The sequence below is a fragment of the Camelus bactrianus genome, chromosome 16 (genome assembly GCF_048773025.1).
Source record: "Camelus bactrianus isolate YW-2024 breed Bactrian camel chromosome 16, ASM4877302v1, whole genome shotgun sequence".
Classification (NCBI taxonomy): Eukaryota; Metazoa; Chordata; class Mammalia; order Artiodactyla; family Camelidae; genus Camelus; species Camelus bactrianus.
The window spans coordinates 1,242,275-1,268,871 of NC_133554.1; the positions used below are offsets into that span (position 1 = coordinate 1,242,275).

Here is a 26,597-nt window from a genome sequence, read left to right on the forward strand (position 1 = left end):
TGCCCGCCCTTCCTCAGGGCCTCCAGACCCTCCCTACAGCGTCTTTGGTGGGCAAGGGTGTCAGGTGCCCCCGCGGAGCCCAGTGTCTCCATGGGGCTGCCAAGAGATCAGTCTCCACCTGAGTCTGTCCAGCGAGTCCAAGTCAACAGGTGTGCAGGGCCCTGGCCGCCTCCCCCAGAGCCAGCCTCTGGGGCCTTTGGAGGGAGGGGCCCCGGCAAGCCCAGTGGGTGGCCAGCCCAAGGTGAACCCACCCACCCAGCCCTTGGTTCCTTGGGTTGAGTCCCCAGTGGGTGGAACCAGCCCTCCCAGGGGATGGGGGCTTGATGGCTGGAGTGGGCGGGCCCTGCCGGCACGCTGTGACATCACATGGCTGGCAGCCAATGGGAAGAGGCCGACGGGAGGCCCAGGAGCTCCCCTCGGCCCTTGGGTTCTGGGGCGCTGGGCCTGTCTCAGTTGGCATGAGGCGCAGGAGGCCTGTCAGGCAGTCAGGAGGCCCATGTTCCAGGCCAAGGCCCTGGGCCGGGGGTGCCTGAGTCCTCTCTCTGGACCTTAGTGGCTGCTGGACGAACGGTCTGCCGGCTCCACCCCGGGCCGCCCTGGTCACAGGTGCACCGGCTGGACGTAGCTCCGCGGGAAGAAGCCTGCGCGCCCGCAGAGTCGGCCGCGCCACCAGCAGGGGTCGAGGCGCTCCAGGACCTCGATGATGTCCCCACGGCGGAAGCTGAGCTGGGAAGGGTCCTGGGCCGAGAAGTCAAACTGGGCCTGGGCAAAGCAGGCCCGGGGTGGCTGCGAGGGGAGGAAGTAGTTAGTGGGGCCGTTCAGGAGCCCCACCAGCTGTCCCCAAAGAGGCCCCAACAGGAGTGATTTCCTGAGAGTGGGGAGGGTCTTTCAGGCAGAAGTGGGGTTGAATCTGCCTCTGCATCCAGGTCCTGATGGCAGCCACCTGCCCAGGGGGACTCCCGCCATCCCCCTGCGTGTCTGCAGCACAGACCCTGCTCCACACAGGACACTGCCACTGTCCTGGTGGCCTAGCTGGGACCACAGGGCCGGTGGCCAGGGGGACGTGAGTCCTGGGCCGCAGCGTAGGACTTTGGGCAGGTCCCTGCCCAGCTTGAGGTCTGTTTCCTGACTCTCTGGCAGCCGGGATAACTTTTGACTCTACGCCCTGGAACCACAGGAGGGGCTTACACGCTGTGAAGTGATGCGTAGCTACTAGCAGTTACTGCCGTCGCCCTTGGCCAGGCTTCGTGCTGCTCCAAGGCCTGGGTCCAGGCCCATCTGTGCCCCAGGGCACCTTGGGAAAATCCCTGCCCTCCGTGGGACTTGGTTTCCCCAGCTGCAGACAGCAGCTGGACGAGAGCTCTCTGCAGGCATGTCAGCCTGGCGCCCTGGCCCTGCCCGCCCCACCAGGCTCTCAGCTCAGAGCCTGCGGAATCTTATCCCAGACAGGCGATAGGATCATAAACAGGCTGCAATTAGCTGTTCTCTGCCCAGGAAGGAGGAGGCGGCCTGGGTTTCCGGGGATGGAGCCAGCCCTGGAGTCACCCCACGGGACAGGTGACTCCAGGGCCAGGCCAGAGAGGGCCAGTGGGTGTGGGGGAGCCCTCAGGCGGCCCCCCAGCTCCATCCTGGCCCTTTCTCACTCTTCAAGGGCAGAGCTGGCCCAGGCAGCAATGGGGAGGGGATGGAAGTCTGGGGGGCAGGCCCAGCAGGGAAGGGTCCCTGAGACCCAGCTCAAAGCTGAGCCAACCCTCAGAGTCAGGCTGAGCGGGCCAGGCATGCTGGTAGGATGAAGGGCGTCCTGAGGAGGGGTCTCCTGAGGCCTGTTTAACTCTCCTAGCATATCAGATCCCAGGGCCCATCCTGCTGGGCAAACGGGAGACTGAGGCCCGGGAGGGGGAGGAACTGGCCCTGTGGGCACACGTGCACGGTGGCGGGGTCTAGGAGGAGGGCAGGACTGGAGCGGCAGCCCGGCAGCCCCTCCCCAGGCCTTGGCCATGCCATGCTCCCCACCCTCTGCAGGACCTGAGTTCACTGGGCTGTCCAGGGTCCCGACCTCCAGCCCCAGGCCTTGCTGACATCCCTTCCCAAACAAAACAGCACGTTGGAGCTAATAACCCTGTTGGCTGCTGTTGTCACCCTAATGAGAGTGAGAGCTGGTCCCCGGGGCCCCTTGATGAAAGCTGCCGGCAAATTGCTGTTATTGTGAGGATGAGGGGCGGCTGGACCCCCACCCCCACCCACCACCCAGGAGCCGGGCTGGGACCTCACCCGCCAACGCTCACACCGCCACACCGCCACCCCAGGCCAGCTCCTTGGGACCAGAAGCCAGCACTGACCCTGCCCACTATGTGGCCTTGGATGAGTCACATTCTTCCCCGAGCCTCAGTTTCCTACCTGTTCAGTGGGGACCACAAGGCTCCCACATACAGAGCCCAGCTCAGAGCGTGGCTCCCAGTGGGCCCAGCAGGTGTCAGTGCCTTCACTCATTCAACAAACATGCATTGAGCACCTAACGTGTGCCCCACACGGCCCCGGGGGCTGGTTTGCCCGTGGAGTTCCAGCTGCTCTTCCCCTTCTCTGCTGCCTCCCTTCCCCACCTGTGCCGGCCTCACCGCAGCACCAGGAGAGAACTTCAGAACCTGGGCTGGACCCTGCTCCGTGGCATGGGGCTGACCGGGACGGGGGGCGGGGAGGCCAGCCCCCTGCAGACGCTCCCTCGGCCCGCCCCACCAGCCCACCCACCTTGACCAGGGGCTCCTCGTCCCGCAGGAGGACCTGCCGCTTCTTGGCGATGGTGGTGGTCCGGTAGAAGGCGACCAGCTCGTTCAGGGAGTTGAACTTCTCCTCCCACAGGAAGTACTTCCCCGAGGCCTCACGCAGCACCTTGAAGTGCTGCACCTGGTCCCCGTAGCTAGGGGAGGGGGAGAGGCCCCACGGCCACTCAGCCGGGCATCGCCCCCCGCTCTGGCCCACCGCCGCCCAGAACCAGGCCTTGCTCTCTTCAGTAGGGCTGGGGCCAGGAGGGGTGAGGTGGGAGAGAGGGTCCCAGGCCCCACGGACCAGCCTCCGGTAAAGACTCGATGAGTCCCCAGCAGTGCAGTGTGGAGGGAAGGCTGTTGCACATGTACTTTCTTGCTGTGTGACCTTAGGCAAATCACATAACCTCTCTGAACCTCGATTTCCTCACAAGAACCTCTCCATTCTGGGTAAGTGCTCATTTACTGGCAACTTTCAACGGGTTCCTCTGAGAGAGGTGGTCAGACCGCCTCTCCTCTCTTCAACCTCCCCTCAGACTGGACACCCTTCCCCCTCCCCCCCTCCCTCCCAGCGTTATAGTCCCTTGAAGACTGAGCCCTAAGACCATCCTGATTCAGACCAAAACCTGCTGATGTGATAGGAGCTCAGGTGTGTTGGATGCTTCATGACCCTCACATCCACCCACCCCTACCCCAGCTCAAGAACCTTCTGTGGCTCCCCACTGCCCTCAGGATAAAGTCTTAAACCTTCTGTCCTGAGTTCTGGCTCTGGTGACACGTCCAGCCGCATTTCCTTCATCTACTCTCTGATGTAATCAGAGCCCCTTTCTCATCTGCCAGCCTCTGCTCAGCCTTCCAACTCACTACCAAGTCCCTTCTGGCCCAGCTGAAAAGAGGGCCTGCAACTCCGAGGCTGGCCAGAGGGGTGGAGCCTGCTCTACTGGGCAGAGGGATCTGCCTGGCACCTTCCTACACATGGCGGGTTCCATGCCAGGACAGGCCACGGATCCAGGCCAGAGGTGGTGCTGGTGTGGCAGGGACCACGGGCAGCACAAACCATGGCATTCACCTCCCGGCCGCAGGGAGGCCAGGCCTGGTGCACAGCCCGTGAGGAGCGAATCAGGCCCTGGTGCAGGGGTAGGGGGAAGCCAAGGCCCGAGTGGCAGGTGGACACGGCCAGGCATTTGCACTGGGGACACAGGGCTGCCACTGGGAGGGAGGTGCTCCCCGCCACCCCCAGCCACAGGCCACGTTCTCACTTTGTCACCAACAGAACCAAGCAGGGGTCTGGAGACGATGGTAAAAAGGAGGAAACACCTCCTGGTTCTAAGTGAAATCCTATTAAACAACTTTGGACGCGGTGGGTCTGCAAACCGAGGTGTGCCCACAGCCTGAGTCCCCTCAGGCTGACTGTCCGAGTGCTTCCAGGGACTGAGCAGGAGCACGGGGTCCACCACCCATGCCGAGCTGTCCACCCCCGCCTGCGGCTCACTTCCTCCCCCGTCAGCCCCCGGGGCTGGCGGATTGCCTTGTTAAAAGTTAAGGTGAAAGATTTAAGGCAGAGATTTGCTCCAGGTGAATACCTTCTGTTCTGTGTGTGTGTCCTCCCCACCTGGTCCCAGTCAAGGGTCTGAACCACACAGAAGCCCTCTCTCCACTTTCAAACGTGCCTCCGGGCCTCTGCATTCACTGTCCTCCAGGTCTTCTCAAGGCAAACTCCTACTCATCCTTCAAAGCCCAGGTAAAACAGCCCAGACCCTGCGAGCTGCCTCAGACTGCCTCTGTCCGAATCAGGTGACCCCTTAGGTTCCTCAGCCCCTCGCACAGCCTGCTTATAACCCACTGCACACAGTGGTTTGTGGACCAGACACCCAAAGGCAGGGAGGCAGGAACAGGCCCAAGGGTCTAGCTCAGTTGGGAGAGGCTGGACTCAGGGAATAGAGCGTCGCAGTCCAAGGCATAAGTGTTCATGGGGTGCTTTGTCCCTGGACCATCCCCTGCTGGCTCTGAGCTGTGGTCCCGGCCTCTCCAGGGGGGTCCACTTTCAGGATAACCCCTTCCCCCACAGAACTGTGGTGGGAGCATGCCTGAGGCTCTGTGACCGGGAGGAGCGATCATCCCTGCAGAGACAAGAGCCACTCATGTGCGACCAGCAGGCATTGTTCCCAGGTGACTGAGCTGCTGTGCTGTGACTGCGGGACACACGTGTCCCTGTTTCTGGATAGAAGCAGGGCAGGCAGGCAGACAGATCCCTGCCTGGGCCCAAGACTTCAAGTGCCCTGTCCTGACCTCCGGACTGTGGTTGTGGTGCCCGGGGAGGGGTGTCTCTCTGACCAGCGGCTGGGCAGGCGAGAGGCCCAGGAGCAGGGGCCCCGCCTCCACACCGGGCCACCACAGCAGAGCCTGAGGTGCTGGCCCCAAGGAGGAGTTCGGGGCGCGGGCAGCCCCTCTCCTCCAGGCAAGGGCGCAGATGAGGGTGTGGTGGGCTTGCAAAGATCTCACCCGCAAGTGAGCACAGCTCGCACACTTAGGTGTTTTAGGGTTATCTTCAGTTGCCGGGAAGGTTACCCAGAAGGAAGCGTCCCCTGATCGCCGGAGGTCGGGGGGCCGAGAACAGAAGACGGGACCTGGGAAAGGGGCAAGGGGCCCAGGAGTTCTCGGACCTGGCAGCCCGAGACTCTGCGGGTTCTCAGACCCGCGATGCTGGCGGGCCCCAGCCCAGCCTGTGTGCAGCGCGCATTGTTGGGGGAGCCTGCCCACAGCGGGGGCAGCCAGGCCTGCGGTGGGGCCTGTCCTGCTGCGCCAGCCCCAGCCTGACAGTGACCGCACCTCCCCGTGACAGGTGAGGACCCAGCCCCGGGCACTCTCTGTCTCTGTCTCTCTCCCCCAGCCAGCCTGTCCCCCACCTCCCCGGGCCCAAGGGAGGTGCATGGCACGTGGGGGCTCAAGCCCGAGTCCCGATGACCCCTGGACTGGGAGGGACGGCCCCAGTGCAGACAGCCCTGCTGGGCAGGCCCGCCTGAGCTCGGGGAGGGGAGGACAGCCTGGGGGGGCTGGCCCGTGCGTGGCCGGGGGGCCCCTGGAGCTGGCACAAGACCGTGGACAGAGCCTGGGGCGTGCATGCGTGTGTCCTGGCCTGAGAGTGTGGCGTCTGTCTCCCCTGTGCCGGGAGTGTGCGCCTGTCTCTCCCTGCTCTGTGGGCGGGCCTGGACGTGGGTGTGCTGGTCTCTGCTATGACCCCCACGCCCATCTACCCAGGGGGCTGGGGGCTGTCAGGAAAGCCCAAGGATGAAGCCAGGCCCGATGCTGCAGCCACTCGTCCCGCCTAGCAAGTTATTCTGGTCTGGTGGCGGTAGCAGAGGTGACAGTGGCTGCCCAGGGAGGATAAACCAGGCTGGAGTAAGGTCAGGAGCCCCAGGACTGCCCCGCTCGGGGCCTGTGGACCCCCTGGGTGGAGGCCTGGGTGCTGACTGCTGCTAGGTGATCTGCATTACCCAGCCCGTCTCTAGACTCAGTTTTCCTATCTGTGAAAAGGGAAGGGGTGGATTACTGGTGCTGCAGCAGACGTGAGATCGAATCAAACTGACCTTGGGACGGCTGTGGAGACAGACTCCCGCTGGGTCTGGGGCCTCAGGGAAGGAGAGTGGGAGGATAAACCCGGTCTTTCAGGTCACAGAGGTCGGTGGGCACTAGCTTGGCTGTTTCTGGCTGTGTGGCCTTCGGCAAGTTACTGCAGGTCTCTGAGCTTCCGTTTCCTTACCTGCACGCTGGGCTTCCCGGGTCACTTCCTGTCTTTGCATGTGTAAAATTGTGTCCCCCCAGTTCTTCCCTGCTTCATTTTCCCAAGAGATTTTATCATCTTCCAAGATCTTATATAATTTTCTGATCGTTTGTATATAGAATTGTCTGTCACCCCAGTAGAACGTGAGTGCCTAAAGGACCTGAACTTCATCTGGTTTGTTCGTGGCTCAGTCCCAAGCACCAGGCACAGGGCCCGGTGCACAGCGGGGCTTGGTGGCCAAGGGGCAGAGCCAGCACGCGTCACGGACTCCAGGACGCCTTCGGTGGGAAAGGAAGCCAAGCAGCTCACTTGGGAACAAATTGTCACTTCTGGCGAAGGGGCCCACGGCAGCCGGGATGGGGGTGCGGGACACACGTTACAGCCCTGCGGTGCGCCCCGCGGAGGCCAGGGTGCTCCCGGAGGCGGGGGGACACAGCCCTCTGGAAACTGGTAAAGGGCAGCTGGCCGGGGCCACCGTCACCCCGTGAGGAAGGACACAGCCCGTAAACCCCGCCTCTGGCAGCTTTATGGGGCTCAGTGTGAGCGTGCAGGAGGTGCCACGCGTGTGGGGTCAGAGTCCCCAACAGCCCAGCCAGCCCGGGTGGAGCCGCTCTCACACGGGTCTGCACAGCTGTCACCTTTCTAGGTGGCCGTGGACTTCCGGGGCTCCCGTCTCCACGCTGCAGATGAGGACCGGGACGCGAGCCGGGCCCCCCGCCCCACGTGCCCCTGCCCCTTCTCTACGGCCCTGGGCCGTGGCGGGGGGGGGGCCAGGCGGCACGTAACGGTTACTGCGGTGGCTGGCACTTCTGGAGCCCTGGCTGTGCCGGCTCACCCCGAGCACTTCACGCTGGTGCTCATTTCCCAGGCAAGGCTCGCGCAGCTGGCGCAGGAGCAGGGCTGATTCTTGCTCAAAAGCCGGCTCTCTTAGCCACAAATGCCCCAAGTCTCAGTTTCCTGCTCTGATCCCTGCCTGCTGGTCTACCAAGGGCCCCGAAAGGGCCCAGGAGAGACGATGGACGTAGAATTAGGAGGAGGGGGCAGGACCCAGGAGCCCAGGCCCAGGGGGACGGAACCCAGGCTGGAGGGTGCCACCTGCCGGTGCGGTGCAGACACTGCGGCCCAGGGGCCCAGGAAGCCTCTGGGGGTTCTGACCTAGGGAAGGGGCCTTGGCCAGATTGGCGGTGCTGGGATTTCGAGGGTGGCTCTGAGACCCCCGTCCCACGACAGCACTGGGGCTGGCTCCCAGCTCAAGAACGGCTCCCTAGAACTGCCCATCTCCCCTCCTGGTCAAAGCAGGTGCCGTCCAAGCCCACCCCTCACTGTCCCACCTGCACGGCTTTGCGCGGGCTGTTCCCTGTGCCCCGCATCCCCTCTCCCCTGTTTGTGCGCCAAACTCCCATTCATGCTTCAGGACCTAGCCACGTTGCCACCTCCTTCAGCCTGCGAGGTGTGTCTGCGAACTTCCCTCACTCAGTCGTCGTGGAGACCCCTGCACCACCACGCTCCGCGGACTGACTGCTCCCCGACCTGCCATGTGGCATGCACACGCACATGCACACACACACTCACATGCACACACTCACACCCCTAGGTTGGGCAGGTCTGGGCCAACCCTGTGCCCATGGGCAGCGGGGCTGCACTCACAGGGAGGCTCCAGGAGACGGCAGGGCAGGGCACCAAGGCACACGGGCTGAACTTCAGCCCGTGGGATCCGCTCACAGGGGAAGGAAAGGAGGGGTGGGGGTTCAGCTCAGGCTGCAGGGGCCGTCCCAGGGAGCCCCCTGTGCCCCACTTTGCTGGGTGACCTTGGGCTTGTACCAGGAGTCAGACCAGCCTGCCTGGCAGGCGCCATTCCCAGGAGATGGCCAGAGCCTGGAGGCCGGCACAGGGAAACCCGCCACTTCCTGCTTCCACAGGGGACCTCCTGGGACATGGAGGCTGCGCTGTGGACGAAGTGGTGATCCAGGGGGCTCAGAAGCACCCCGGGTGCATTTCCACCCCAGGGCCTTCGCATATGCATTCCCTCTGCCTGGAAGTTTCCTCCTCGTCCACACTCCCGTTGACCCTGGCTGCCTCCACCTCCAGGTCAGAGCTTTGCCCAAACGCCCCGTCCTCAGAGGCCGTCCCTGACCCCGGCTCCTGCTGTGTTCACTTGTCTCCTCAGTCACCATCTGCCTCCCCAGCTAAGATGCAAACCCAGAAGGGGAGAAACTTTGGTTTTTCACTGTCATTTCCCAAGTCCCTGGGACAGCCTAGGACGTGGCTTGTAGCTCAGTGACTATTCCTTGAATTAAGGCACCTAGATCCTGCTGTTCTGGGAGCAGGAAGGACAGAGACCAGCCAGGGGCCTGGCCCCTGCAGCCCCCACTCCTGTCCCTGCCCCTTCCTTCCAGCCAGGGTCCTCCACTGCCCCCGGTGTGGCCTCCGGGATTGGGTTCTTTGCTGCCACAAAGCCAGACACTCCCGCCATGGCCACCCCGCTCCAGTGCCAGCACTGTTCTCGTTGCTCTAAACAGAGTGACTCACTTACCCCTTGCAATAGCCCATTTTACACGTGAGGAAATAGGCAGAGAGGTTAAGACATACCCAAAGTCACACAGCCGGGAAATGGCAGAGCTGGAATCTGAACCAAAGCACCCGGCCCTAGGGCCCATCCTCCCTACTGTGTCAGCACATGGTGGGCCCCTGTCCAGAGCACATCCCGGACACCTGCCCTGGTGCCCGGCTGCTCTCCCTCCCCCAGTCCAGCTCATCAGCCCCCTCTGGTGACTAGCTACTCACAGAATAATTGTGGGCCCTCAGCCCGGTGTCCAAGGCCACGGAGCATTCTCACTGCTGCGGGCCACACCCCAGGGTCCATGTCATCCCCGACCCCCAGAAGGTCACTCTCTCCACACTCCACGGGCCTGTCCCACCCTCCTCGGCACACTCCGGGTCAGAACTCACTTCACGGAGATGGAGAACTCCCCTGGGGAGCTCTCACTCTCACGGATCAGGAAGGCTCCCACGTGGTTCCGCTTCATCAGAATCTCTTCCGCCAGCTGCCGGGAAATCCTCCCAGAGTACCACCTGCAGAGAGGGGACAGGTGAGGGCCTCAGGCCACCAGGCCAGCCCTGCCTCCGGTGCCAGGCCACTCAGCACAGCAGTCCCAAGACACTGGAGGCACGGCTGTGCCCACTGTACAGGTGATCAGCAGAGAGGTGGAGTCCTCGTGCCCCAGCTCCCACACCGCGAAGGGCAGGCTGGGGTCCGCCCCCAGCGTCCTGCCCTCTGAGCTTGAGCCTTTCCCACCACACCGGACAGACACATGTCCTCATGAGAACAGAAAATCCAGCCTCGGTGAGCCCCGACCCAGCCAAACCCAGGTGAGTTTCCATTTCACACGGTAGATTCTTAAAAGTGAGAAAGTATTTTTTTAAAAGATAAAAAAAAAAAACAAACCCAAAAAACCCCAGCAGCTTTGATGGGGTGAGGAAGGGTCGCCCTCTGCGCCTGCTTCACAGACGCACAGACTGGGGCTGCTCAGACGTTCTCGCACAGGTTCGAGTCCCTTTTCCTCTGACCAAACAGAAGCAGGTGTTCAGTGGTGCCTGGTGAACCCCCGAGCCCTGCAGGGCCTGGGGCGGAGCCCTGCCGTCGTGCTCTTTGGGTCCGGGTGGCCTCTGACTGGCTCCCGGGCCCCCGGGTTTCAGCTTGGACGCTTTATCGTTCAGATGGGGCAGCTGAGCCCCTAAGTGGCTGGAGTCTCGCAGCGGGACCTTGGTGCCCACGGGCAGCCCAGAGCCTCCTTCCCGGCATGAGTCCGTCCCTCGTTCCGCCAGCGCCCCCTGGGTCCGAGCTTGGCCCTGGCGGACGTGAAGCAGGACTTTCCCGGTTGTCTCAGGATGTGACAGCCGAGCCCTCCAAGCCCAGCCCCGCGAGGTCCTGCCCCAAGCCCCGCTCGCTCCCTGCCCGCCCGGCCAAGCGCGAAAACCGGTGATTCCGTCCAGGGGCTTTTTTCAGGCAACTAACGCCCTGGGCCTGCGCGGGGCGACCGGCCCTGGAGCGGTCTCGGCGGGGAGAGCGGTAGCGGGCGGGCAAACCCCTGGGTCCAGCCAGAGGGAGCACTGGCCAGTGGCCACCAGCAGCTGCCCTGTCCTCACGGGGCTCCATCCCTGCCCGCGTCCCAGCCTGGAGTAAAGCCCTGGTCCTGACACTACTTGGGCACTGCTCCTGGGAGCCCACACCTCGGCCGGCCGGGAGGTTCTAATCCACTGCTGCCCCTTAACTGGGAGGGGGGGCTGGGTCCATCTCAGGGCGGGTTCCCCGGGAGGAGGCGGTGGAAGTGACTGCCGGGGGAGGGGCTCAGGGGAACCCTCTGAGCTCGGCCTGGGTCTCTGGACTTTGGAGGCTGGAGGCTGAGCTGGGATGGGGAGGGCTGGGGACTCGGGGCCCCGGGGGAGCTCCCCCAGGAAGCCCCCGGCAGCACACAGGTGTAGGCGCTGCTGCGGCAGCAGGACTCCAATGGGGCCCCGAGTGGGCGTTTCCTGAGGGCTGGGTGTCTCCACAGAGCCACAAAAACCCCACAGGAGGCATCAGTGTGTGGGTGGCTGTCATCCTCAAAGGGTTTCGCAGCCACAGCCTTGAGGGGGCCAGCCCTGCCCCCACCAAGTAGGTCCTCAGTGGCTCAAAGGACAGGGTGCGGGGGAAGCCAGCATCTCCTGCTGCCCCCAGCACCCAGCCCACCCCTCCCGTGGCCGCCTCACACAGTACCCCATTTTCCTCATGTGGAAACAGGGCCCCAGAGAAGGGCAGGGATCCCCCGAAAGGTTGCACAGCAAGTCTCTGGCCTCTGACTCTCCCCCAGCCCCACAGCTGCTCTGACGGCGCCCCAACCCCATCCTGGTGAGCACAGCCCGGGGCCCACAACCCTGCCTGCAAAGCCCACTCTGCCTCCCACCAGCCGTGTGACCCCAGACAAGCCACGCAACCTCTCTGTGCCGCTGTCTCCTTGCCCATGAGACAGTGATGGCAGTGCTCAGCTCACGGGGCCCTTGGGAGAACAAGGGGGCTGCCGCCTGCAGGTGCTCACTGCTGCTGCTGTGACCCCCTCCCCCGCACCTGTCTGCTGCCCCTGGAGAACTTCTGCTCCACCCTTCAGTGCCCTTCTCCAGGAAGCCCCCCTTGAACCCCACTGGCCACATGGCTGGGTCAGGGGCCTCCGTGGTCCCTGCCCGTGAGGCCTGCTCCGGGAGCACCTGGCCTGCATCTGCTCCCTGGGCAGCTGGGGGTGACAGTAGTGCTCAGGGAAGGAGCAGCCTGGTGTGGACACAAGGCCCTCTGGGACCCCTGCGCTCCCCCGACCACACGCCCCGGAACCTGACGGGCTTAGTCGGGCGTTGAGCTGGAGTTTCCCCACTGCTGTTCTGGGGCCGGGGCAGGGGCTGAGGTTGGCCGAGAACGCACCTGGGCCTCGGCTGGGCAGGCTGGGGGCCTGACCCCTGTCCGTGCTCTGTCCCCGACACGAGTGTCCAGAGCTGGCCCCAGGGACCGCAGGGCCATCAGATACTGGAACCCTCTGTGGCTCCAAAGTACCTTGACAGCTGGCATTGCCCCGATAGGCCTGGCCGCCAAATCTGTCCGTTTTCCTTCCCTGAGCAGACAGGAGCCTCTGCTGGGGCTTGTCAGCGTCCTCCCATCCTGGCCTTTGCTGGCCATGGCCTTCACCTGGAGGCTCTCCCTGACCAGCCAGCCGTGGTGACTGTTCCCACCATGTCCTGCACTGGCCTGGCCCTGTCTAGGGGCCCTGGCTGGGTTCCCTCCCCTCCTGCTGTCCCTTTACCGACAGAAAGACCGTAAGACCAGAGGGCAGACACCTGCCCAATGTCACCCAGCCCAGAGGGGTGCTGCGGGGCTGAGACCCCGGGGCTGTCGTGCCCGTGGGGAGGCGGGGGTGCCTGGAGCCCTGCAGGGAACCTGGGTGCCCTGCACAGGAAGACGATAAAGAGGAAGTAAGCTCCGGGCCCCACCCTGGCCCTGTACCTCCCTCCCTCTCCAACCCACAGCCTCACACATCACGGCTCCCAGCCTGCCCCTTCCAGCCTGCCTGGCCCTGTCACCTGCCCCCATATCTGGCTGACTTCCTCCCCTGCTCAAACACCTCTGCGGCTCCCACGCCCTCCACCTGGCGTTTGAGGGCCTCCTGCCAGTCCCACGCCGGGGGTTCTGCCTCACTGCCGTCCCTGTCCCCCTCCCTGGGGAGCCTTTCTCTTTTTCCTCTTAGCTAATTCCTACACATCCTTCAAAACCTCATTTGTTGCCACCTCTTCTGAGAACCCCTCCCTGGTTAGTCGCCTCAGTGCTGACTGCCTTCCCTTGTCATACTTTATGTCCCGTCTCTCCTGCGGGACAGGCTGCTCTGACCCCAGCATCTCATGTGTGTCTCCAGCATCACCCAGGCTGGGCCCCCTGGGGCCGTGGCCAGTGTTTGGTGAATGACTGAGTCAGCAGTAGCGGGGCTGCCTCGGCCCTCACTGCAGGCACATCCCGGTGGTTTTTCACAAATTCTCAGCCACTTAGTTCTGTCCTGGGGCTGAGAATGGGGCGTCAGCGTTGGAAGCTGACTGGGGGCTCCCCAGACCCAGGACACCTGGGCCCCACACATGCCTCCCGCTCTATCCTGTCCCAGGCTCTGCTCAGCAATGTCCAGCTCCCCCGACACCCCACAGGCAGGGCCACAGGGTCTGCGTCCTGCACCCCCCACCCCACACAGGGCTGAGCCGGCCTCGCGGGGGGAGCTCTAGGACCCCCCCCGTCCTCTCCGGGCTCCCCTGGGCCCCCTTGGGGGCCCCAGGCCCTCAGTGCTGTGTCTTGGGCTGGCCCTGGTGCTGCCACCACTCCCAGCAAGTCCTCACGTCTCTTCCCCCAGTTCTGCTCGAGGTAGAGCCTGGGGGCCCCACGCAGACAGAGGGAGCTGGGGTGAGGCCTCGCAGGCAGCTCAGCCTAGCCTGGCTGAGTGGGGAGTCTGGCTGCAGGGACAGGGAGCCGCCCTGAGGACGCGGGGCAGGGGCGGCACTCACGGGTGGGGCTTGACACGGATGTAGTTCTTGGGGACGAAGCCCTCGGCACCCCGCAGCTCGGCCTTGTACCAGTTCTGGTCGTCTTCCATGTTCAGGATCTGTGGGCGGGAGAGACACGGCCACCTGGTCACTGAGGAGGGATGGCTGCCACCTGCTGGGACCCGCTGGTGGGCTTCACCTCGCCCGCCCCAGGGACAAGCCACAGAGGAGGGCAAGGTCACAGAGCCAGCTGTGGTTGCCCGGCCCCAGGACCGTCCAGCCTGGCCCGGGGTGGGTTGCAGCCTCCCTGGGGAGCACAGCTGGGCAACACAGGAGGATCTGGCAGGTGGGTTGAGCTTTGGAGGGAGGGGGCTTGAGCCGGACTCTCAGGTTCTGCCACCCCAGGTCTGAGGTCCCCGGCCTAGAGGTGGTCACCTGGGGTCACTTGCATTTATACAGCCCTCACGTCTGAGCTCAGAGGGGCTGACCTGGTTCAGGCACCAGGGAGCAAATAAGAGAGGTCTGTGTACTGGGACGAGGGGAAGGCCTGGCCACTCAGGTCACACGCTCCTCGCAGCCCGCAGGTGGGCCGTGAGGAACCGAAACCGCCAGAGCGGGGGTGGGAGCCGTCACGGGAGGGCGGCCGGGCGGCCAGGCAGCCGCGGGGGCAGCGTGAAGCTTGGGCTCCCTCCTCCGAGGCCCCTTCACAGAGGAGGACACAGGCCCAGAGAGCGGGGGGAGCAGGGCCACGCACCAGGACCCTGGCCCCCCAGGCCCCCCAGCTTCACCTCACTCCTCCTCCCACTTGGTCTCTGGCCCGGGCCCAGGGGCCATCTGCCCGTCAGTCCTGGAGCAGGTCCCCACGTCAGCTCAACCCCAGTGGGGATATTTGTCGAGAGAGAAGACTCGGACATGGAACAGCCGCCCAGGCAGGGGCACTGCGGGAGCAAAGGCAGTGGCTCAGACAGTTGGGCTTTGCCCCCAGTGGCCGAGCTTTGCCCCCGTGGGCCCCGGCCGGGCCCCGCCTGCGCAGGCAGGCGCTCCTCGCCAGCCGCCAGGCCCGTGGAGCCCCTTCCTTCCTGGCCCCGCAGTCTGGGCAAGGTCAGCGGCCCCAGGGACAGACGGAAGCAGGTGGCTGACTCAGGGAAACTTTTGCTGAAAACAAAACAACACAAAACAAAAAAAACTCCCCCAAATGAATGAGAAAATTAGGGCCTGCAATTCAGGGCCAGTTCCCTGGGGCTCTAGACCTCTCTGTCGGCCTCTGCCTCTCACCACAGCCTCAGTTTCCTCTCCTGTAAAATGGGCACCTGGATGGCCTACACTGCAGAGCCCTATGTGGGTGCGTGACAGTAATCAATCCCTGGTCTGTTTTGCTTTTTTTTCCTCTCCTGTCACCTCCACTCCAAATAAGGACCCAGAAATGTTCTGATCAGTTACATTAGCTGGATTCTTGCTGTTAACATTGTTCAAAACCCCCAGACTCTCTGAGACCCGGGATTCTCGCCCCTCCCTGGGGAGGCGCACACCTTGGCCTGCCCCGAGCCTTGCCCTGAATGCCGTCCTCCCTGGGGCTGTCCTGAGGGCCTGTCCCCTGGCCAGTGCAGGCTCTGGGCACCTGCTGTGTTCCAGGCGCTGTGCTCAGCCCGGTGAGGTAGCAGGGAGCAAGGAGATCACGTTCTAGCGGGCAGATGCAGACAGCAAACGAGGAAGGACACAGTAAACAAGGTAACAATGTCGTGGTAAGGGGTCTAAAAACACGTCGGGATGATGTAGATGGAGGCTATCTGGCTGGGGGGAGCTGTCCACAGGGGGCAGAGGGGTGGTTAGTAAAGGCTTCTCTGAGGAGGTGACGTGTGTGCAGACACCTGAGTTACAGGGAGGAAACAGACGTGAGAAGATGTGGGGAGCAGTGTCGAAGGCAGAGAGAACAGCCATTGCAAAGCCCTGAGGTGGGGGGAAGCTGTGCCCCAGAACAGAGAGGAGTCCCGTGAGTCTGCTGGTGAGGGGGGTGGGTGCTGTGAGATGAATGGGGGCCTGCGGGAGCGCAGAGGCCTGTGCCCCAAGGGAAGCTGTGTGGATTTTCTTCTGTTTCTTTTTTAAACAATATTTATTTGGTGGGGAGAGTTATTTGTTTATGAATTTATTTATTGTGGTGGAAGGACTGGGGACTGAGCCCAGGACCTTGTGCATGCTAAGCACACGCTCTACCCCTGAGCTGTACCCTCCCCCCAGATTTTATTCTTAGAACCAAGAGGAGCCATGGAGGGCTGCTTGGGGAGGGGCAGGGCAGGCTCTGAGTCGAGCTGCTGAGTGGAGACCGGGCTGGGGGCAGAGGGAGGCGGCAGGGAGGGGCTGCTGCGAGGGCCCAGTGAGCCGGGGGCAGCAGCCCTGGGGCCTGGACTGGGGTGTGGAGGAGAGGTCAGACACGGGGTGGGTTCTGGCCAAGCCGCTGACAGTCTGGATGTGAGGCGAGGGGGCGCTGCGGAGATGACCCCAGGCTTTGGGCCTGTGCACCCGCAGGTGGCGGCAGCCATCAGCTGCCACGGGGAACAGCTGCGGGGAGCAGGTGGGGCTCTCAGGGCGGGCTGTGGAGGCCGGAGTCAGGCCAGCTGTCTCGGTGGAAGTGCCAGGAGGCCGCGGGCTCCCAGGTCTGGGTCCTGGGGGCCAGGCCGGCCGTGAAGAGACCAGGGTGAAGTCGCCACCCACAACCCTTCTCCAGCGGGGAGCAGCAGGTACTGTGTACCCAGAAACGCCTCCTGTTGGGGTGGGGGTTCTTTGTTTCAGGGAAGTGACACTGGGGCCACTTGGCCAGAGCGGGTCCACGTGGCACTGACCTTTTGTCTAAGAGCAGAGCTCAGATTTGGAGGACACTTTCTTGCGGGCTCCCAGAGGCTGGGATGTGTGTGTCTGCGGGCGCTGCCGGGATGGGGCCTGGCCGGGGCATGATCGAGAGGCGCCCGTTGGACCCGTGAATGGAGGTCATGGAGCTCAGTCACCGAACCCACACACTGGCCTTGGCTCGGGAGAGGGGACACGGGAGACATCACAGTCACATTTTCACGGTGATAGAAAGTGGACCCCGGGCCAGCGTGAGGCCAGTGAGGCACCTCGGGTGCAGAATTTAAGGGATCTCCAAATACTGGGAGTTAAGACAAATAATATTTTAAGGCACTCCATCCGAAAATCATGATTAATGCCAAAACTCTGAATATGGTCATTAGTTAATAATAATGTGTCAGTATTGGTCCATTAACGTAAGAAATACACCAGGTTAATCACATAAAATGTTACCACCAGGTGGGGTGGGGGTGGGGGGAGGCACGTGCCTCTGTATCATTTTCTTGATTTTTCTGTAACGCTAAAGCTGTTCTAAAAACCGTCTATTTAAAATTTAACACACAAAAAATTCATCAAAATCTTAAATCAAGGCAGGAAATTGACACATTGTAAACTGACAATACTTCAATTAAAACAATTAAATCAAGGCAGAACTTGAGCTGGTGCCTGTGAGGGCGTGGGCCCCGCCGCCACGTGTGGCCCTGGATGGAGCACCTGCTTATTTCTATTCCCTCTGGGCAAGGCCGAAGAGTAAGGAGGGACAGACTGCCGGGCACGTCGCCCAGATCCGGGGGCTGGCTGACGAGGTCTCTCTCTCTCTGGTCATTTTTCTAGGCACAGACCCCGTGGCTGACTGTCAGTCTCCCTCCTTGAAGCTGACACCTGTGGACACATGTTCTCTGTGTAAATACGTGGCCTCCGGCCTTTTCGCCATTTCACGTTCCTTCCTGAGCATCTTCACCCAAACTGCACGTTTCGGGGCCGTCGTATCCTGTGCTGTCCCTGGGCAGGCAAGCTAGGTTGACTCTGTGCTGCAAACCCTCGCCCACAGTCTCCACTGCCCCCCGGCTTCATTTTTCTCCACATGCTGTCTCCATCTGACACTGTTTTACTTATTTATCTGGCGTGCGGCCCGTGGTGGCCCCCGGGACGTCAGCGGTGTGAGCAGTGACGTGTCTGTTTTCTCTGCTGCGTCGTCAGTGCCTCGACCTGATGGGCACCCTGCGTGCCCCTACGTCCTCGTGGAAGAACGCAGGTGCATCTCTGATGACACCAGTAGCCCAGACGTGGAATTTCTGGCGCACCGGGCATGGATATTTTTCAGGGTTTTTATGTGTTTTTAAATGCCCTTCAGAATGGTGGTGTCTCTGCCTGTTCACCACACACGTGTAAAAGCGCATGTTTTCCCAACACCCTCAGCAACCTTGGAGATGCTTTTTAAAATAAAATGTTGCTGAGCTGGCCAGTGGGAAACAGTCAGTCGCCTTGTTCTTGGTGAACTTGGGCACTTACTTGCTTGCATTGCTTTTTGGGCAATTTTCCTGTTCGTATCCTTTGTCTATTTTTCTATCACACTGTTTGCAGTTTTCTTGTTGACTTCTAAGAGCTCTTTACATATGAAGGACATCCATATTCAGTCATTTTGTCATGTATTCTTTCTTAGTTTAGGCACTTCATTTGTTTCTTTTTTTATTGATGTGTAGTTGATTTACAATGTTGTGTTAGTTTCTGGTGTACAGCAAAGTGATTCAGTTTTATATATATATAAAAGAATACATATAGGTATATATATTCTTTTTCAGATTCTTTTCCATTATAGGTTATTACAAGATATTGAATATAGTTCCCATGCTGGTCAGTAGGACCTTGTTGTTTATCTATTTTATGTAGAGTAGTGTGCATCTGTTAATCACAAATTCCCAATTTATCCCTCCCCCCTTTCCCCTTTGTTAACCACAACTTTGTTTTCTACGTCCGTGAGTCTGTTTCTATTTTGTAAATAAATTCACTTGTGTCCTTTTTTTAGATCCCACACAGAAGTGATACCCTGTGGCATTTGTCTCTCTCTGACTTCCTTCACTGAGTGTGATCACCTCTGGGTCCGACCCAGGCCATCACATCTTACCTACCAGACTGCAGCAGCCTCTGCTCCTGCTCCTGTCCCCTCTGTTATCTTTTCAAAAGGTAAATTTTACCAAGTCCTTTCCTGGCTGAAAACCCTTCAACGAGCACACCCCATGCTGAGAATAAAATCCAAATCCTCCACAGGCCCCGACTCCTGCACTGCTTTTCAGCAACAGAACTTTCTTTTAACTTTCAAACACTAGATTGTGGTCCTGCCTCAGGGCCTTTGCACCAGCTGTTTCCCCCCCCTTCCCTCGGCTCTTCGCATGGCTGGTTCCTGCTCATCCTTTGGCTCTCAGCTCAGGTGTCACCTCATTTGACCCCCCCATCTGCAGCGGTCCCCCTGCCCCCTCCGCCACAACACTGCACTCCAGCTCCCTGACTGACTGATTTCTTCCGTCCATTTGTCACACCTGACATCATTCAGCCTCAGGAAGTTCAGCTCTGGGAGGGCAGGGCCCAGCTTTGTCCCTGCTGAGTCCCCAGCACTCAGGACAATGCCTGGCATGGAGCAGGTGCTCAGTGGCTTGGCAAGTGTTTGTTGAACGAAAGAAAAGGCAGCTCCTCCCATGGCTTGTCATTCCTTGAAAGGTTCCCTCCTCGGTCTCCACAGACCTGGTGCCCCGTGTCAGCTAACATCTCCATCCCTCCTTCCTCTCTCCACCATCCCTCCTTCCCTCCTTTCCTGCCAGGAGTCTGCTCCCTGCCAGGCATTGTTTTATGTCCCTGCCCTCAGGAGCCCCCATTAGAGGCCAACTCGGCAGGAGTTAGCCAATGCTTGAGCAAAGTTTAGTGGGAAACTCGACTCATCTAGGGGTGGGTGGCGAGCACCGGAGTCAGGGCAGGAGAGCGGGGATGTCACGGTCTTTACAACAATTGCCTTGCGGGGGACCCCACAAATCCATGTCACCCACCTCAGTCCATCACTCTGAGCCCATCACCCACCCCGTTCCAATTTCCCCCCCATTCCACTCCCTCCCAAGCCCCAAGTCTGGGTCTAGAGACCCCAGACAGCTCTCAGGTTGGAAAATGAGGCCGCTGAAGTGGACCATCCATTCACAGCGCCTCATACCCTGGCTGGAGAGTGCTTGCACTAAGCCTGCCCCATCCCCAGCTGGCTGCATGTCCTCGGGGCCCCCAGCCAGCAGCTCAGGGGGCCAGGCAGGTGTCCCGGCACAGAGAAGGGGGAATTCCCCTGAGAGGATGTGATTCCTCCTGGGGACTGCCAGTCTCCTGGCCCCAGCCCAGCCTGTTCAGTCTCACAGGGTTCAGAACACAGGTTCCAGAGTCAAAGGACAGGGGGTTCAAATCTGACCCCAAACCAAGCAAGTCATACCACCCGCTGTGCCTCCGCCTAGCCGCCTGTGAAATGGGGCCTCAGCAGCTTGAAGGGGCGTTGGTGTGCCCTGCTGGCCTCGGCACTGGCCCCGCACAGTGTCAGCACACGGGAGGCCCCATCCCTTCCTGTGCGTGAAGCTGGAAGGACGTCGGGTCTCTTGCCCACTGCTCCCACAGGGGAGCGGAGGCCCAGGGAGGGGCAGGGACTTCCTCAGCGTGACAGTGGCAGGTCCAGCGCCCGACTCATGGCGTGGCTCCTCCTGAGCAGGGCCCCTGAGCTCTGTTTCCAGAAGCAGACTTGTAGCCAGGGCATTTCCAGAGAGCGCCCAGGGGCCCGCCCGCCCGGGCCGCCTGGAAGCCAGCATGACCCGACGTCACGGTTGTCTTGGCCCTGATAAGTCAGTGTGCACGTAATTCTGCGCTCACTCTTTCTCCCACTCTCTTTTCAAATTCTTTCCAGGGAAACTGGGTGTTGAATCACCTCCTGCCAGGCACTAACGTCTCCCCGAATCCTCACTGCGGCCCCAAAGGAAGGATCCTCCATTATCTCCCATTTCCCAGATGGGGAAACTGAGGCGCAGAGGGAAGAGGTGGCCTGGCCTGAACCACACAGCCGTCACCGGAGGGGCTGGGCCTGTCTTCCTCCGGAGGCTGGGCTCTGTTTAGGGGTCTGTCTGGGCCCCGGTTTTAAGCGCCCCCCTTACCTTGAGCGTGTCCCCCTTGTTGAAGGCCAGCTCGTCGCTCTCCGTGGCCTGGAAGCTGTACAGGGCCACCGACTCCATGCCGCCGTCCCCAGCCGGCCGCGGGCCCCGAGCAGGGCCGGCAGCTTCCTGCTTCCTCCGCGGTTGAGGACGGTCTTCCTTTGTTTTGCGAGCGTGTTTGTGCTTTTGAAGCTGAGGCTGCTACTTCCCCTGACTGGGGAAACAGGAAGCAGAGATGTCCCAGAGCAGGGCCGTGAGCCGCGGGCCCACCCCAGACCCCAGGGAGTCCCCAGGCAGCCCTGGTGGCGGGCCCTCCCCCCACACCCACGTTACAGGTGATGAAACGAGGTCCCAGAGCAGAAAGGACGCAGAGCCTCCCCCAGCTCCGGCATTGCCTCGTGGTCCCCGCCACCCCCACTAATTTGCCTCTGTCCTCCGCGCTTTCTAGATGCTGATGGCCTCTCGCGACTTTCCACTGCCCGCCACATCACCCCACAACCAGACCCCTTCCAAGGCGCCACCCCCACCCCAACTCTCCAGACACCCCTTTGTTATTCCCCTTCCCTCTGAACAAACACTGAGTTCCAGCCGCAGCGGGGGGACACCCCACATGTCCATGTCACCCGTTTCGTCCCCCAGCCTTTCCACGTGCGTGTCCCTCTGCCTGGTATTCTCATTCCCTTTTTCTGCCCAGAAGACTCCTATTCATCCATCAAAGCCCACTCAGAAAATGCCTCTTCTGGTTTAAACACCAGGCACCTTCAGTGGGATGTGATTCTAAGGTGAAAAAGGCCTGCAAATAAATCTCGACTTTCCCTTCGTTTTGCTGTAGGCGGTGGTAGCAGTGTGGCAATTCTGGAACAGGTGTGCGAGTATCCTGGGAAAAGGTGTAAATAACACAGCAACGCTGTTTGGAACTGCAGTTTTCTCCAGGCACCTGCAAGGAGAACACGAGGAAGAGCCCCAGGGTGTCGGACAGGAACTGGGCTGATCACTGTGACGTCAGACTGGGTAAAAAAGGAGTTTTCCTCCCTCACGTACATCCATATGGTCACAACATGCTTTCATGTTTTAGTTAACGGATTATGAGCCGTCACTGTTATTATTCTTGAGGCTCACACTGTCCCAGATTTGGCCTGTGGGATCCCCTTCCAGATGCCCCTTGTCCTCCTGATACACCCCCACTGTTCTTGAGCACTTCCTGCCTTTCCGACAGACTGTTCCGGCTCGTCCAGGACTTCTGCCCCCGCCCTGGAACAGCCCTCTCTGCGGGAAGGAGGATGGGGCGTAGAAACCAGGGTCCCAGTGTGACGTGCGCCTGTCACTGTGGAGGTGTCCTTGCTTCCAGACCCTCTCCCTAGACAGAGAAAGGAAAAAATTTATAAACATAAAAGTGAACGCGTGTGTATATGTATGTATGTGTGTGTGTATATATATATATAATAAATATGTAAAATGAATTTATCTATATTATAATTAAATATATATAATATTTTAAAATAAATAATAAAATAAAATGTATATATAATATAAAACTTTATACATATACAGAACATATATGTAAAATATAATGTACATTTTTAGAACTATGCGTCCTGTTTCCTGGCGGACAGAGCACGGCCGTGCTCTGTATGGGTCTCTGCCTGTACCTGCCGAGTTGTGGATGGTAGAGTAAAAGCCATGGACCCAATCAGACGTGAAGCGAGGAGTGCAGGTGGGGGGGGTCTGTGGGTGTCTGCCATTCTCACAGCTTTTCTAAAGGTCTGAAATGTTTCCATGTAGAAAGTTGCTAAGATATATATATATATACATATATATGAATCTACAGTGCTCTCAAAATAAAAGGTTTAGTTAAAAAAAAAGTTGAGGGGGAAGACAAGGAAGATGGCAGAAGCCGTCAGGTGCCTTAGAACCCCCCGACGCCCCCATCCTAAGGGCCTGGCGGGGCGCCCCCCAGCCCCTCCCCACTTCTCCTCCAGCCCCTCCTGCTTCCTTCCCCTGCCCCAGACCCCCAGGACAGGATGTTACAAAGCGCTTCTTTCCGGCTCCTTCTCAGTGAGGTTTCAAAGCCTCAGAGTGGTGCCATGTGGGGCGTGGGGGCATCCACCTCGCCCCCAATCTGAGGTGCCTGGAGGTGAGGCGGGGGAGGGCCCCTGTTATGAAGCTGAGTGTGTGTCCCCAGGGGCCTGGGGCCCAGCAGGGGCTTATTTTGCTTTTCAAAGCACTTGTTCTGTGCAGAAAGGAGAGCGTCTCTCCAAAGGGCCCGCGGCTGCTTGGGGGCAGGGCTGGTGCCCAGTCCGGGCGAGCGGAGCCCAGGCCGGCTCCGGCTCCGTAGGCCCCGTGCCCGCGGGCCCGCCTGCAGCCCGGCTGCGGGGAGTCGGGAGAGCCGGGGTCGGGGTGGGCGCGAGCATCCAGTCTTCGCAGGAGGGCTGATGCACCCCACTCCCAGAGGCCAGACAGGAGCCCACCAGGGGACTTGGCTGGGAGGGCCCCCGGGGCCTGGGCGCCCCACCTGAGGGTGGACGCGGAGGCCTAGAATGAGGGGCATCAGGGTCAGCAGCTGGGACAGCACCAAGCCCCACCAGCAGCCGCAGCTGGGTCCCCATGGAGGCCCCTCAGAAGCCCCCCACACCAGGAGGAAAAGGCAGCGGTGACACTGACCAGGCCAGGCCGTGGGGTGCGGGCCACATAAGACCGTCTCAGTCCTGAGACCCCAAACCCCCGTGGCCAACTGACTAACGCCCAGAGACACCGGGTCCTGCTCCCTGGACCTGCGAGCATGCCCTTAGGTGACAGAGGGGCTTTGCAGCCGAATTAAGTAGAGGCTCTTTTATTTTTTTTTTTAACACCTTAATTGTGGTATGAGTCCTGTACAGCAAACTACACATATTTCAGATGCACAGTTTGATGAATTCTGATAGACGTGTGCGCCCATGAAACCACCACCACAGTCACGATGGTCAGCGTTTCCATCCCTCCCCCGGGCGTGCAAGTTTCAAATTCCCACTTTATCCCTTCCCACCCCCTTTACCCCTGGTAACCATAAGCTTGTTCTGTGTGTCTCTGAGTCTGTTTCTGTTTTGTAGATAAGGTTATTTGTGTCCGTTTTTTGGAATCCACTCGTAAGCACGTACATCATATGGTATTTCTCTCCCTTTCTGACTTACTTCACTTAGAATGACGATCTCCAGGTCCAACCATGTTGTGAATACTGCAAACGGCAGTATTTTATTCTTTTCTATGGCTGAGTAGTGTTCCACTGTGTAAACACACCACAGCTTCTTCACCCAGTCAGCTGTCGGCGGACGTCTGCGTGTTTCCGTGTCTCGGCTGTTGCAAAGTCCCTTGTCAGTCGCATCACTTACAAATGTTTTCTCCCGTTCTTTAGGTTGTCTTTTTGTTCTGTTGATGGTGTCCTTAGCTGTACAAAAGCTTTTGAGTTTAATTAGATCCCACTTGCTTATTTTTGATTTTATTTCCATGACTGTAGCAGCTGATTTGAAAAAAAAAAATTTGCTGTGACTTATGCCCAAGAGTGCTCTGCCTGTGTTTTCCTCTAGGAGTTTTATAGTGTCTGGCCTTGCATGTGAGTCTTTAATCCATTTGCAGTTTATTTGGCACATGGTGTTAGAGAATGTCCTAATCTCTTTGTTTTACATGTGGCTGTCCAGTGTTCCCAGCACCGCTTGTTGAAGAGACTGTCTTTTCTCCATTGTGTATTCATGCCTCCTTTGTCGTAGGTTAATTGACCATGAGTGCATGGGTTTATTTCTGGACTCTCTATCCTGTCCCACTGATCTGTGTGTCTGTTTTTGTGCCAGCACCATGCTGTTTTGATGGCTGTAGCTTTGTGGTATGCTCTGAAGTCAGGGAGCGTGATTCCCCCAGCTCTGTTCTTCTTTTTCAAGATTGTTTTGGCTATTTGGGGTCTTTTGTGTTTCCATACAAATTGTAACGTTTTTTGTCCCAGCGCTGTGAAGAATGTCGTTGATAACTTGATGGGGACCACACTGAGCCTGCAGACTGCCTTGGGCAGCACGGCCACTGTAACAACACAGAGTCTTCTAATCCAAGAGCACAGCACGTCTTTCCACTGGTTTATGTCCTCACTGTCTTTAGTCAGCGCCTTACAGGTTTGGGAGAGCTGGTCCTGTGCCCCCTGGGCAGGCTTGCTCCTAGGTATCTCATCCTTTTCGATGTGATGGCAAACAGGAAGTGGAAGCTTTTGAGATGGGGAGGTGGTCCTGAGTTAACCAGGACGCCCAAGATGTGATCTCAAGTGTCCTGTGAGGGAGGCAGAGGGAGACGTGACGCAGAAGCAGCAGGTGACGTCAGGCTGTCGGCTCGGAGAGGGAGGAAGGGCCGGGAGCCCGGGGCTGGAGGGAACGCAGCTCTGAAGGCTGACAAGGCAGGAGGGGTGCTCCCGGCGGCCCCAGGAGGAGCCAGCGCTGCCTGGGGATGCAGGTCTGGCCCCCCCAGAACTGTAGAGAATAATCTGGTGGTGTTACACCACTGAAGCCTACGGTGACTTGTCACAGTAGCCACAGGAACCCCCACAACCCCAGGGCTGGTCCAGGGCTAAGTCAGAAGTGGCAGCTGGGGACCCGGAGATGAGGACACAGAGCTGGAATTGGCCATAGTCTCCCCTTCCAGGCCCGGAGTTGGGTGCGGGCTCGGGGGACCACACTGCCCGTGAAAACTGGGTTCTATAATTACGAGACTGGACTGAAGCTTGGCCGCTGCGGAGAGGTGGGACTTTCCTGCGAGGTTGACTGAAACATCCCCTGGGCTCCATCCTGGGGCAGGGAAGCCAGCCGTGTCAGGGGAAGCTGGACAGGAGAGTGGAGGGAAAAGCAAGGTCCTCGAGCTGCTGCTTGAGTCTGTCCCCTGTGCCTGGCCCGATGGCAGGCAGGGGCGTGCACTTGCCAGTGACAAGAAGGTGAATGGCAGAGCCTGCCTTCGGAGCTCAGCACCCGGCCAGAGAAGCTCCGCTGAACTGCTCCCCATGAGACTGGTGAAAAGTGGTGGAAAAAACCCTAGAAGATACTTAAACTTTCTGGAAATTGTCCAAAGGATGAACAGAAATGGAGAAATATCTGTGCAAGAACATTTATGAAAATTTGTAAGAAAAGTGACAGTCTGCGGTATTTGACCTCCTGCCCCTCAACCTCCTCCTGGTTCCAAGTCCGACTCCACTCAGGAAGGTTGTGCAAGACCTGGGAGCCCCCTCCCGTCCCTGCCGGGGACACAGGGCCCCTCCCCCAGCTCCTGGGAGGAGCAGGCTCAGCCTGGGTGTGTGTGGGGGGCCTTCGTGGAACAGAGGCTCCGCCCTGAGTCCGTGTGCTGAGGTTCCCGGCACCCCGGCCGCCCTGCCCTGGCTCCTGAGCCCCCCAGAGAGCTCCCACTCTCTTCCCAAAGGGACTGACCTCATTTGCAGCAGAGAGTGAGGAAATTCAAGCCTAGAGGTCTGTCAAGAAGAGTGGAGGTTCTGGGGGAGGCAGCAGAGAGGAGATTCGGGGTGCAGGCCAGACTGCAGGCCGGCCGGTGTCCAGGAGGGAGTCAGGGAATACACAGGTACCAAGAGCCCTTCTGGGGTCAGAGCAAATAATCAAGTACGGATCAAACACCATTCCTTGAAAGGAGCCGGAATCCGACTGGATTCGTCTGTAGAGCAATTTACGACCCAGGGCGTTACTGAAAACAACAGAGAAATCAGCAGGAAAGGAGGGAAGTCTAACAGCCAGATACACTCAGGGAAAGAGAAAGAGCCCGACCGGACCCCGCCCCCCCCCGTCCAGGTGACGTGGGCACCCCGCCCGCTCCCCCAGGAACAGCGTCCGTCCGGGGCTGCACTGGTGCAGAGACGCCACTAAAATCCTCCCGCTGTCACACGTCAATAAACAAGGAAATGCCGGCAAGAAGCCCCAGGGCAGGGAAACCCCCACCCGGCACTGCTGCAATGGGCCACCCGAGACGGCCAAAGAATAAAGCAAACAGGAGAGCGTGAGCCAT

At 59.9% G+C, this 26,597-nt stretch overlaps 1 protein-coding gene and 1 long non-coding RNA gene across 4 annotated transcripts; one reads left to right on the forward strand and one right to left on the reverse strand.

Moving 5' to 3' along the window:
- Window positions 1–439: 439 nt before the first annotated feature.
- On the reverse strand, window positions 440–20,852 carry GRAP (GRB2 related adaptor protein). Of its 2 annotated transcripts, none has more exons than XM_074342024.1 (5): window positions 20,589–20,852; window positions 13,603–13,700; window positions 9,490–9,612; window positions 2,746–2,914; window positions 440–786 (listed from the first exon to the last, which is right to left on the reverse strand). In XM_074342024.1, exons 1-5 carry the CDS (start codon window positions 20,664–20,666, stop codon window positions 601–603), a joined length of 654 nt encoding a protein of 217 aa, XP_074198125.1. In that variant the 5' UTR covers window positions 20,667–20,852; the 3' UTR covers window positions 440–600. The 2 variants fall into 2 exon arrangements, with proteins under 2 accessions (XP_074198125.1, XP_074198124.1); XM_074342023.1 differs by lacking the exon at window positions 20,589–20,852 and adding an exon at window positions 14,370–14,537.
- On the forward strand, window positions 14,662–21,984 carry LOC123613559 (uncharacterized). 2 transcript variants are annotated; one of them, XR_012499336.1, is made up of 4 exons: window positions 14,662–15,309; window positions 17,257–18,606; window positions 21,418–21,596; window positions 21,802–21,984. It is a non-coding gene; the product is annotated as an uncharacterized LOC123613559 (long non-coding RNA). The 2 variants fall into 2 exon arrangements; XR_012499337.1 differs by lacking the exon at window positions 14,662–15,309 and adding an exon at window positions 15,325–16,316.
- The last annotated feature ends 4,613 nt before the right edge of the window (window positions 21,985–26,597 follow it).

Excerpts from the sequence above, each read along its gene's own strand:
- GRAP (XM_074342023.1), bottom strand. The coding sequence starts at position 14,495 with ATGTCCGAGTCTTCTCTCTCGACAAATATCCCCACTGGGGTTGAGCTG. Across the intron at positions 13,701-14,369 it reads CAAGTGGGAGGAGGAGTGAG|ATCCTGAACATGGAAGACGA; the intron begins GTGAAGCTGGGG and ends TCCCGCCCACAG. Across the intron at positions 2,915-9,489 it reads GAGTTCTCCATCTCCGTGAA|CTACGGGGACCAGGTGCAGC; the intron begins GTGAGTTCTGAC and ends CCCCTCCCCTAG.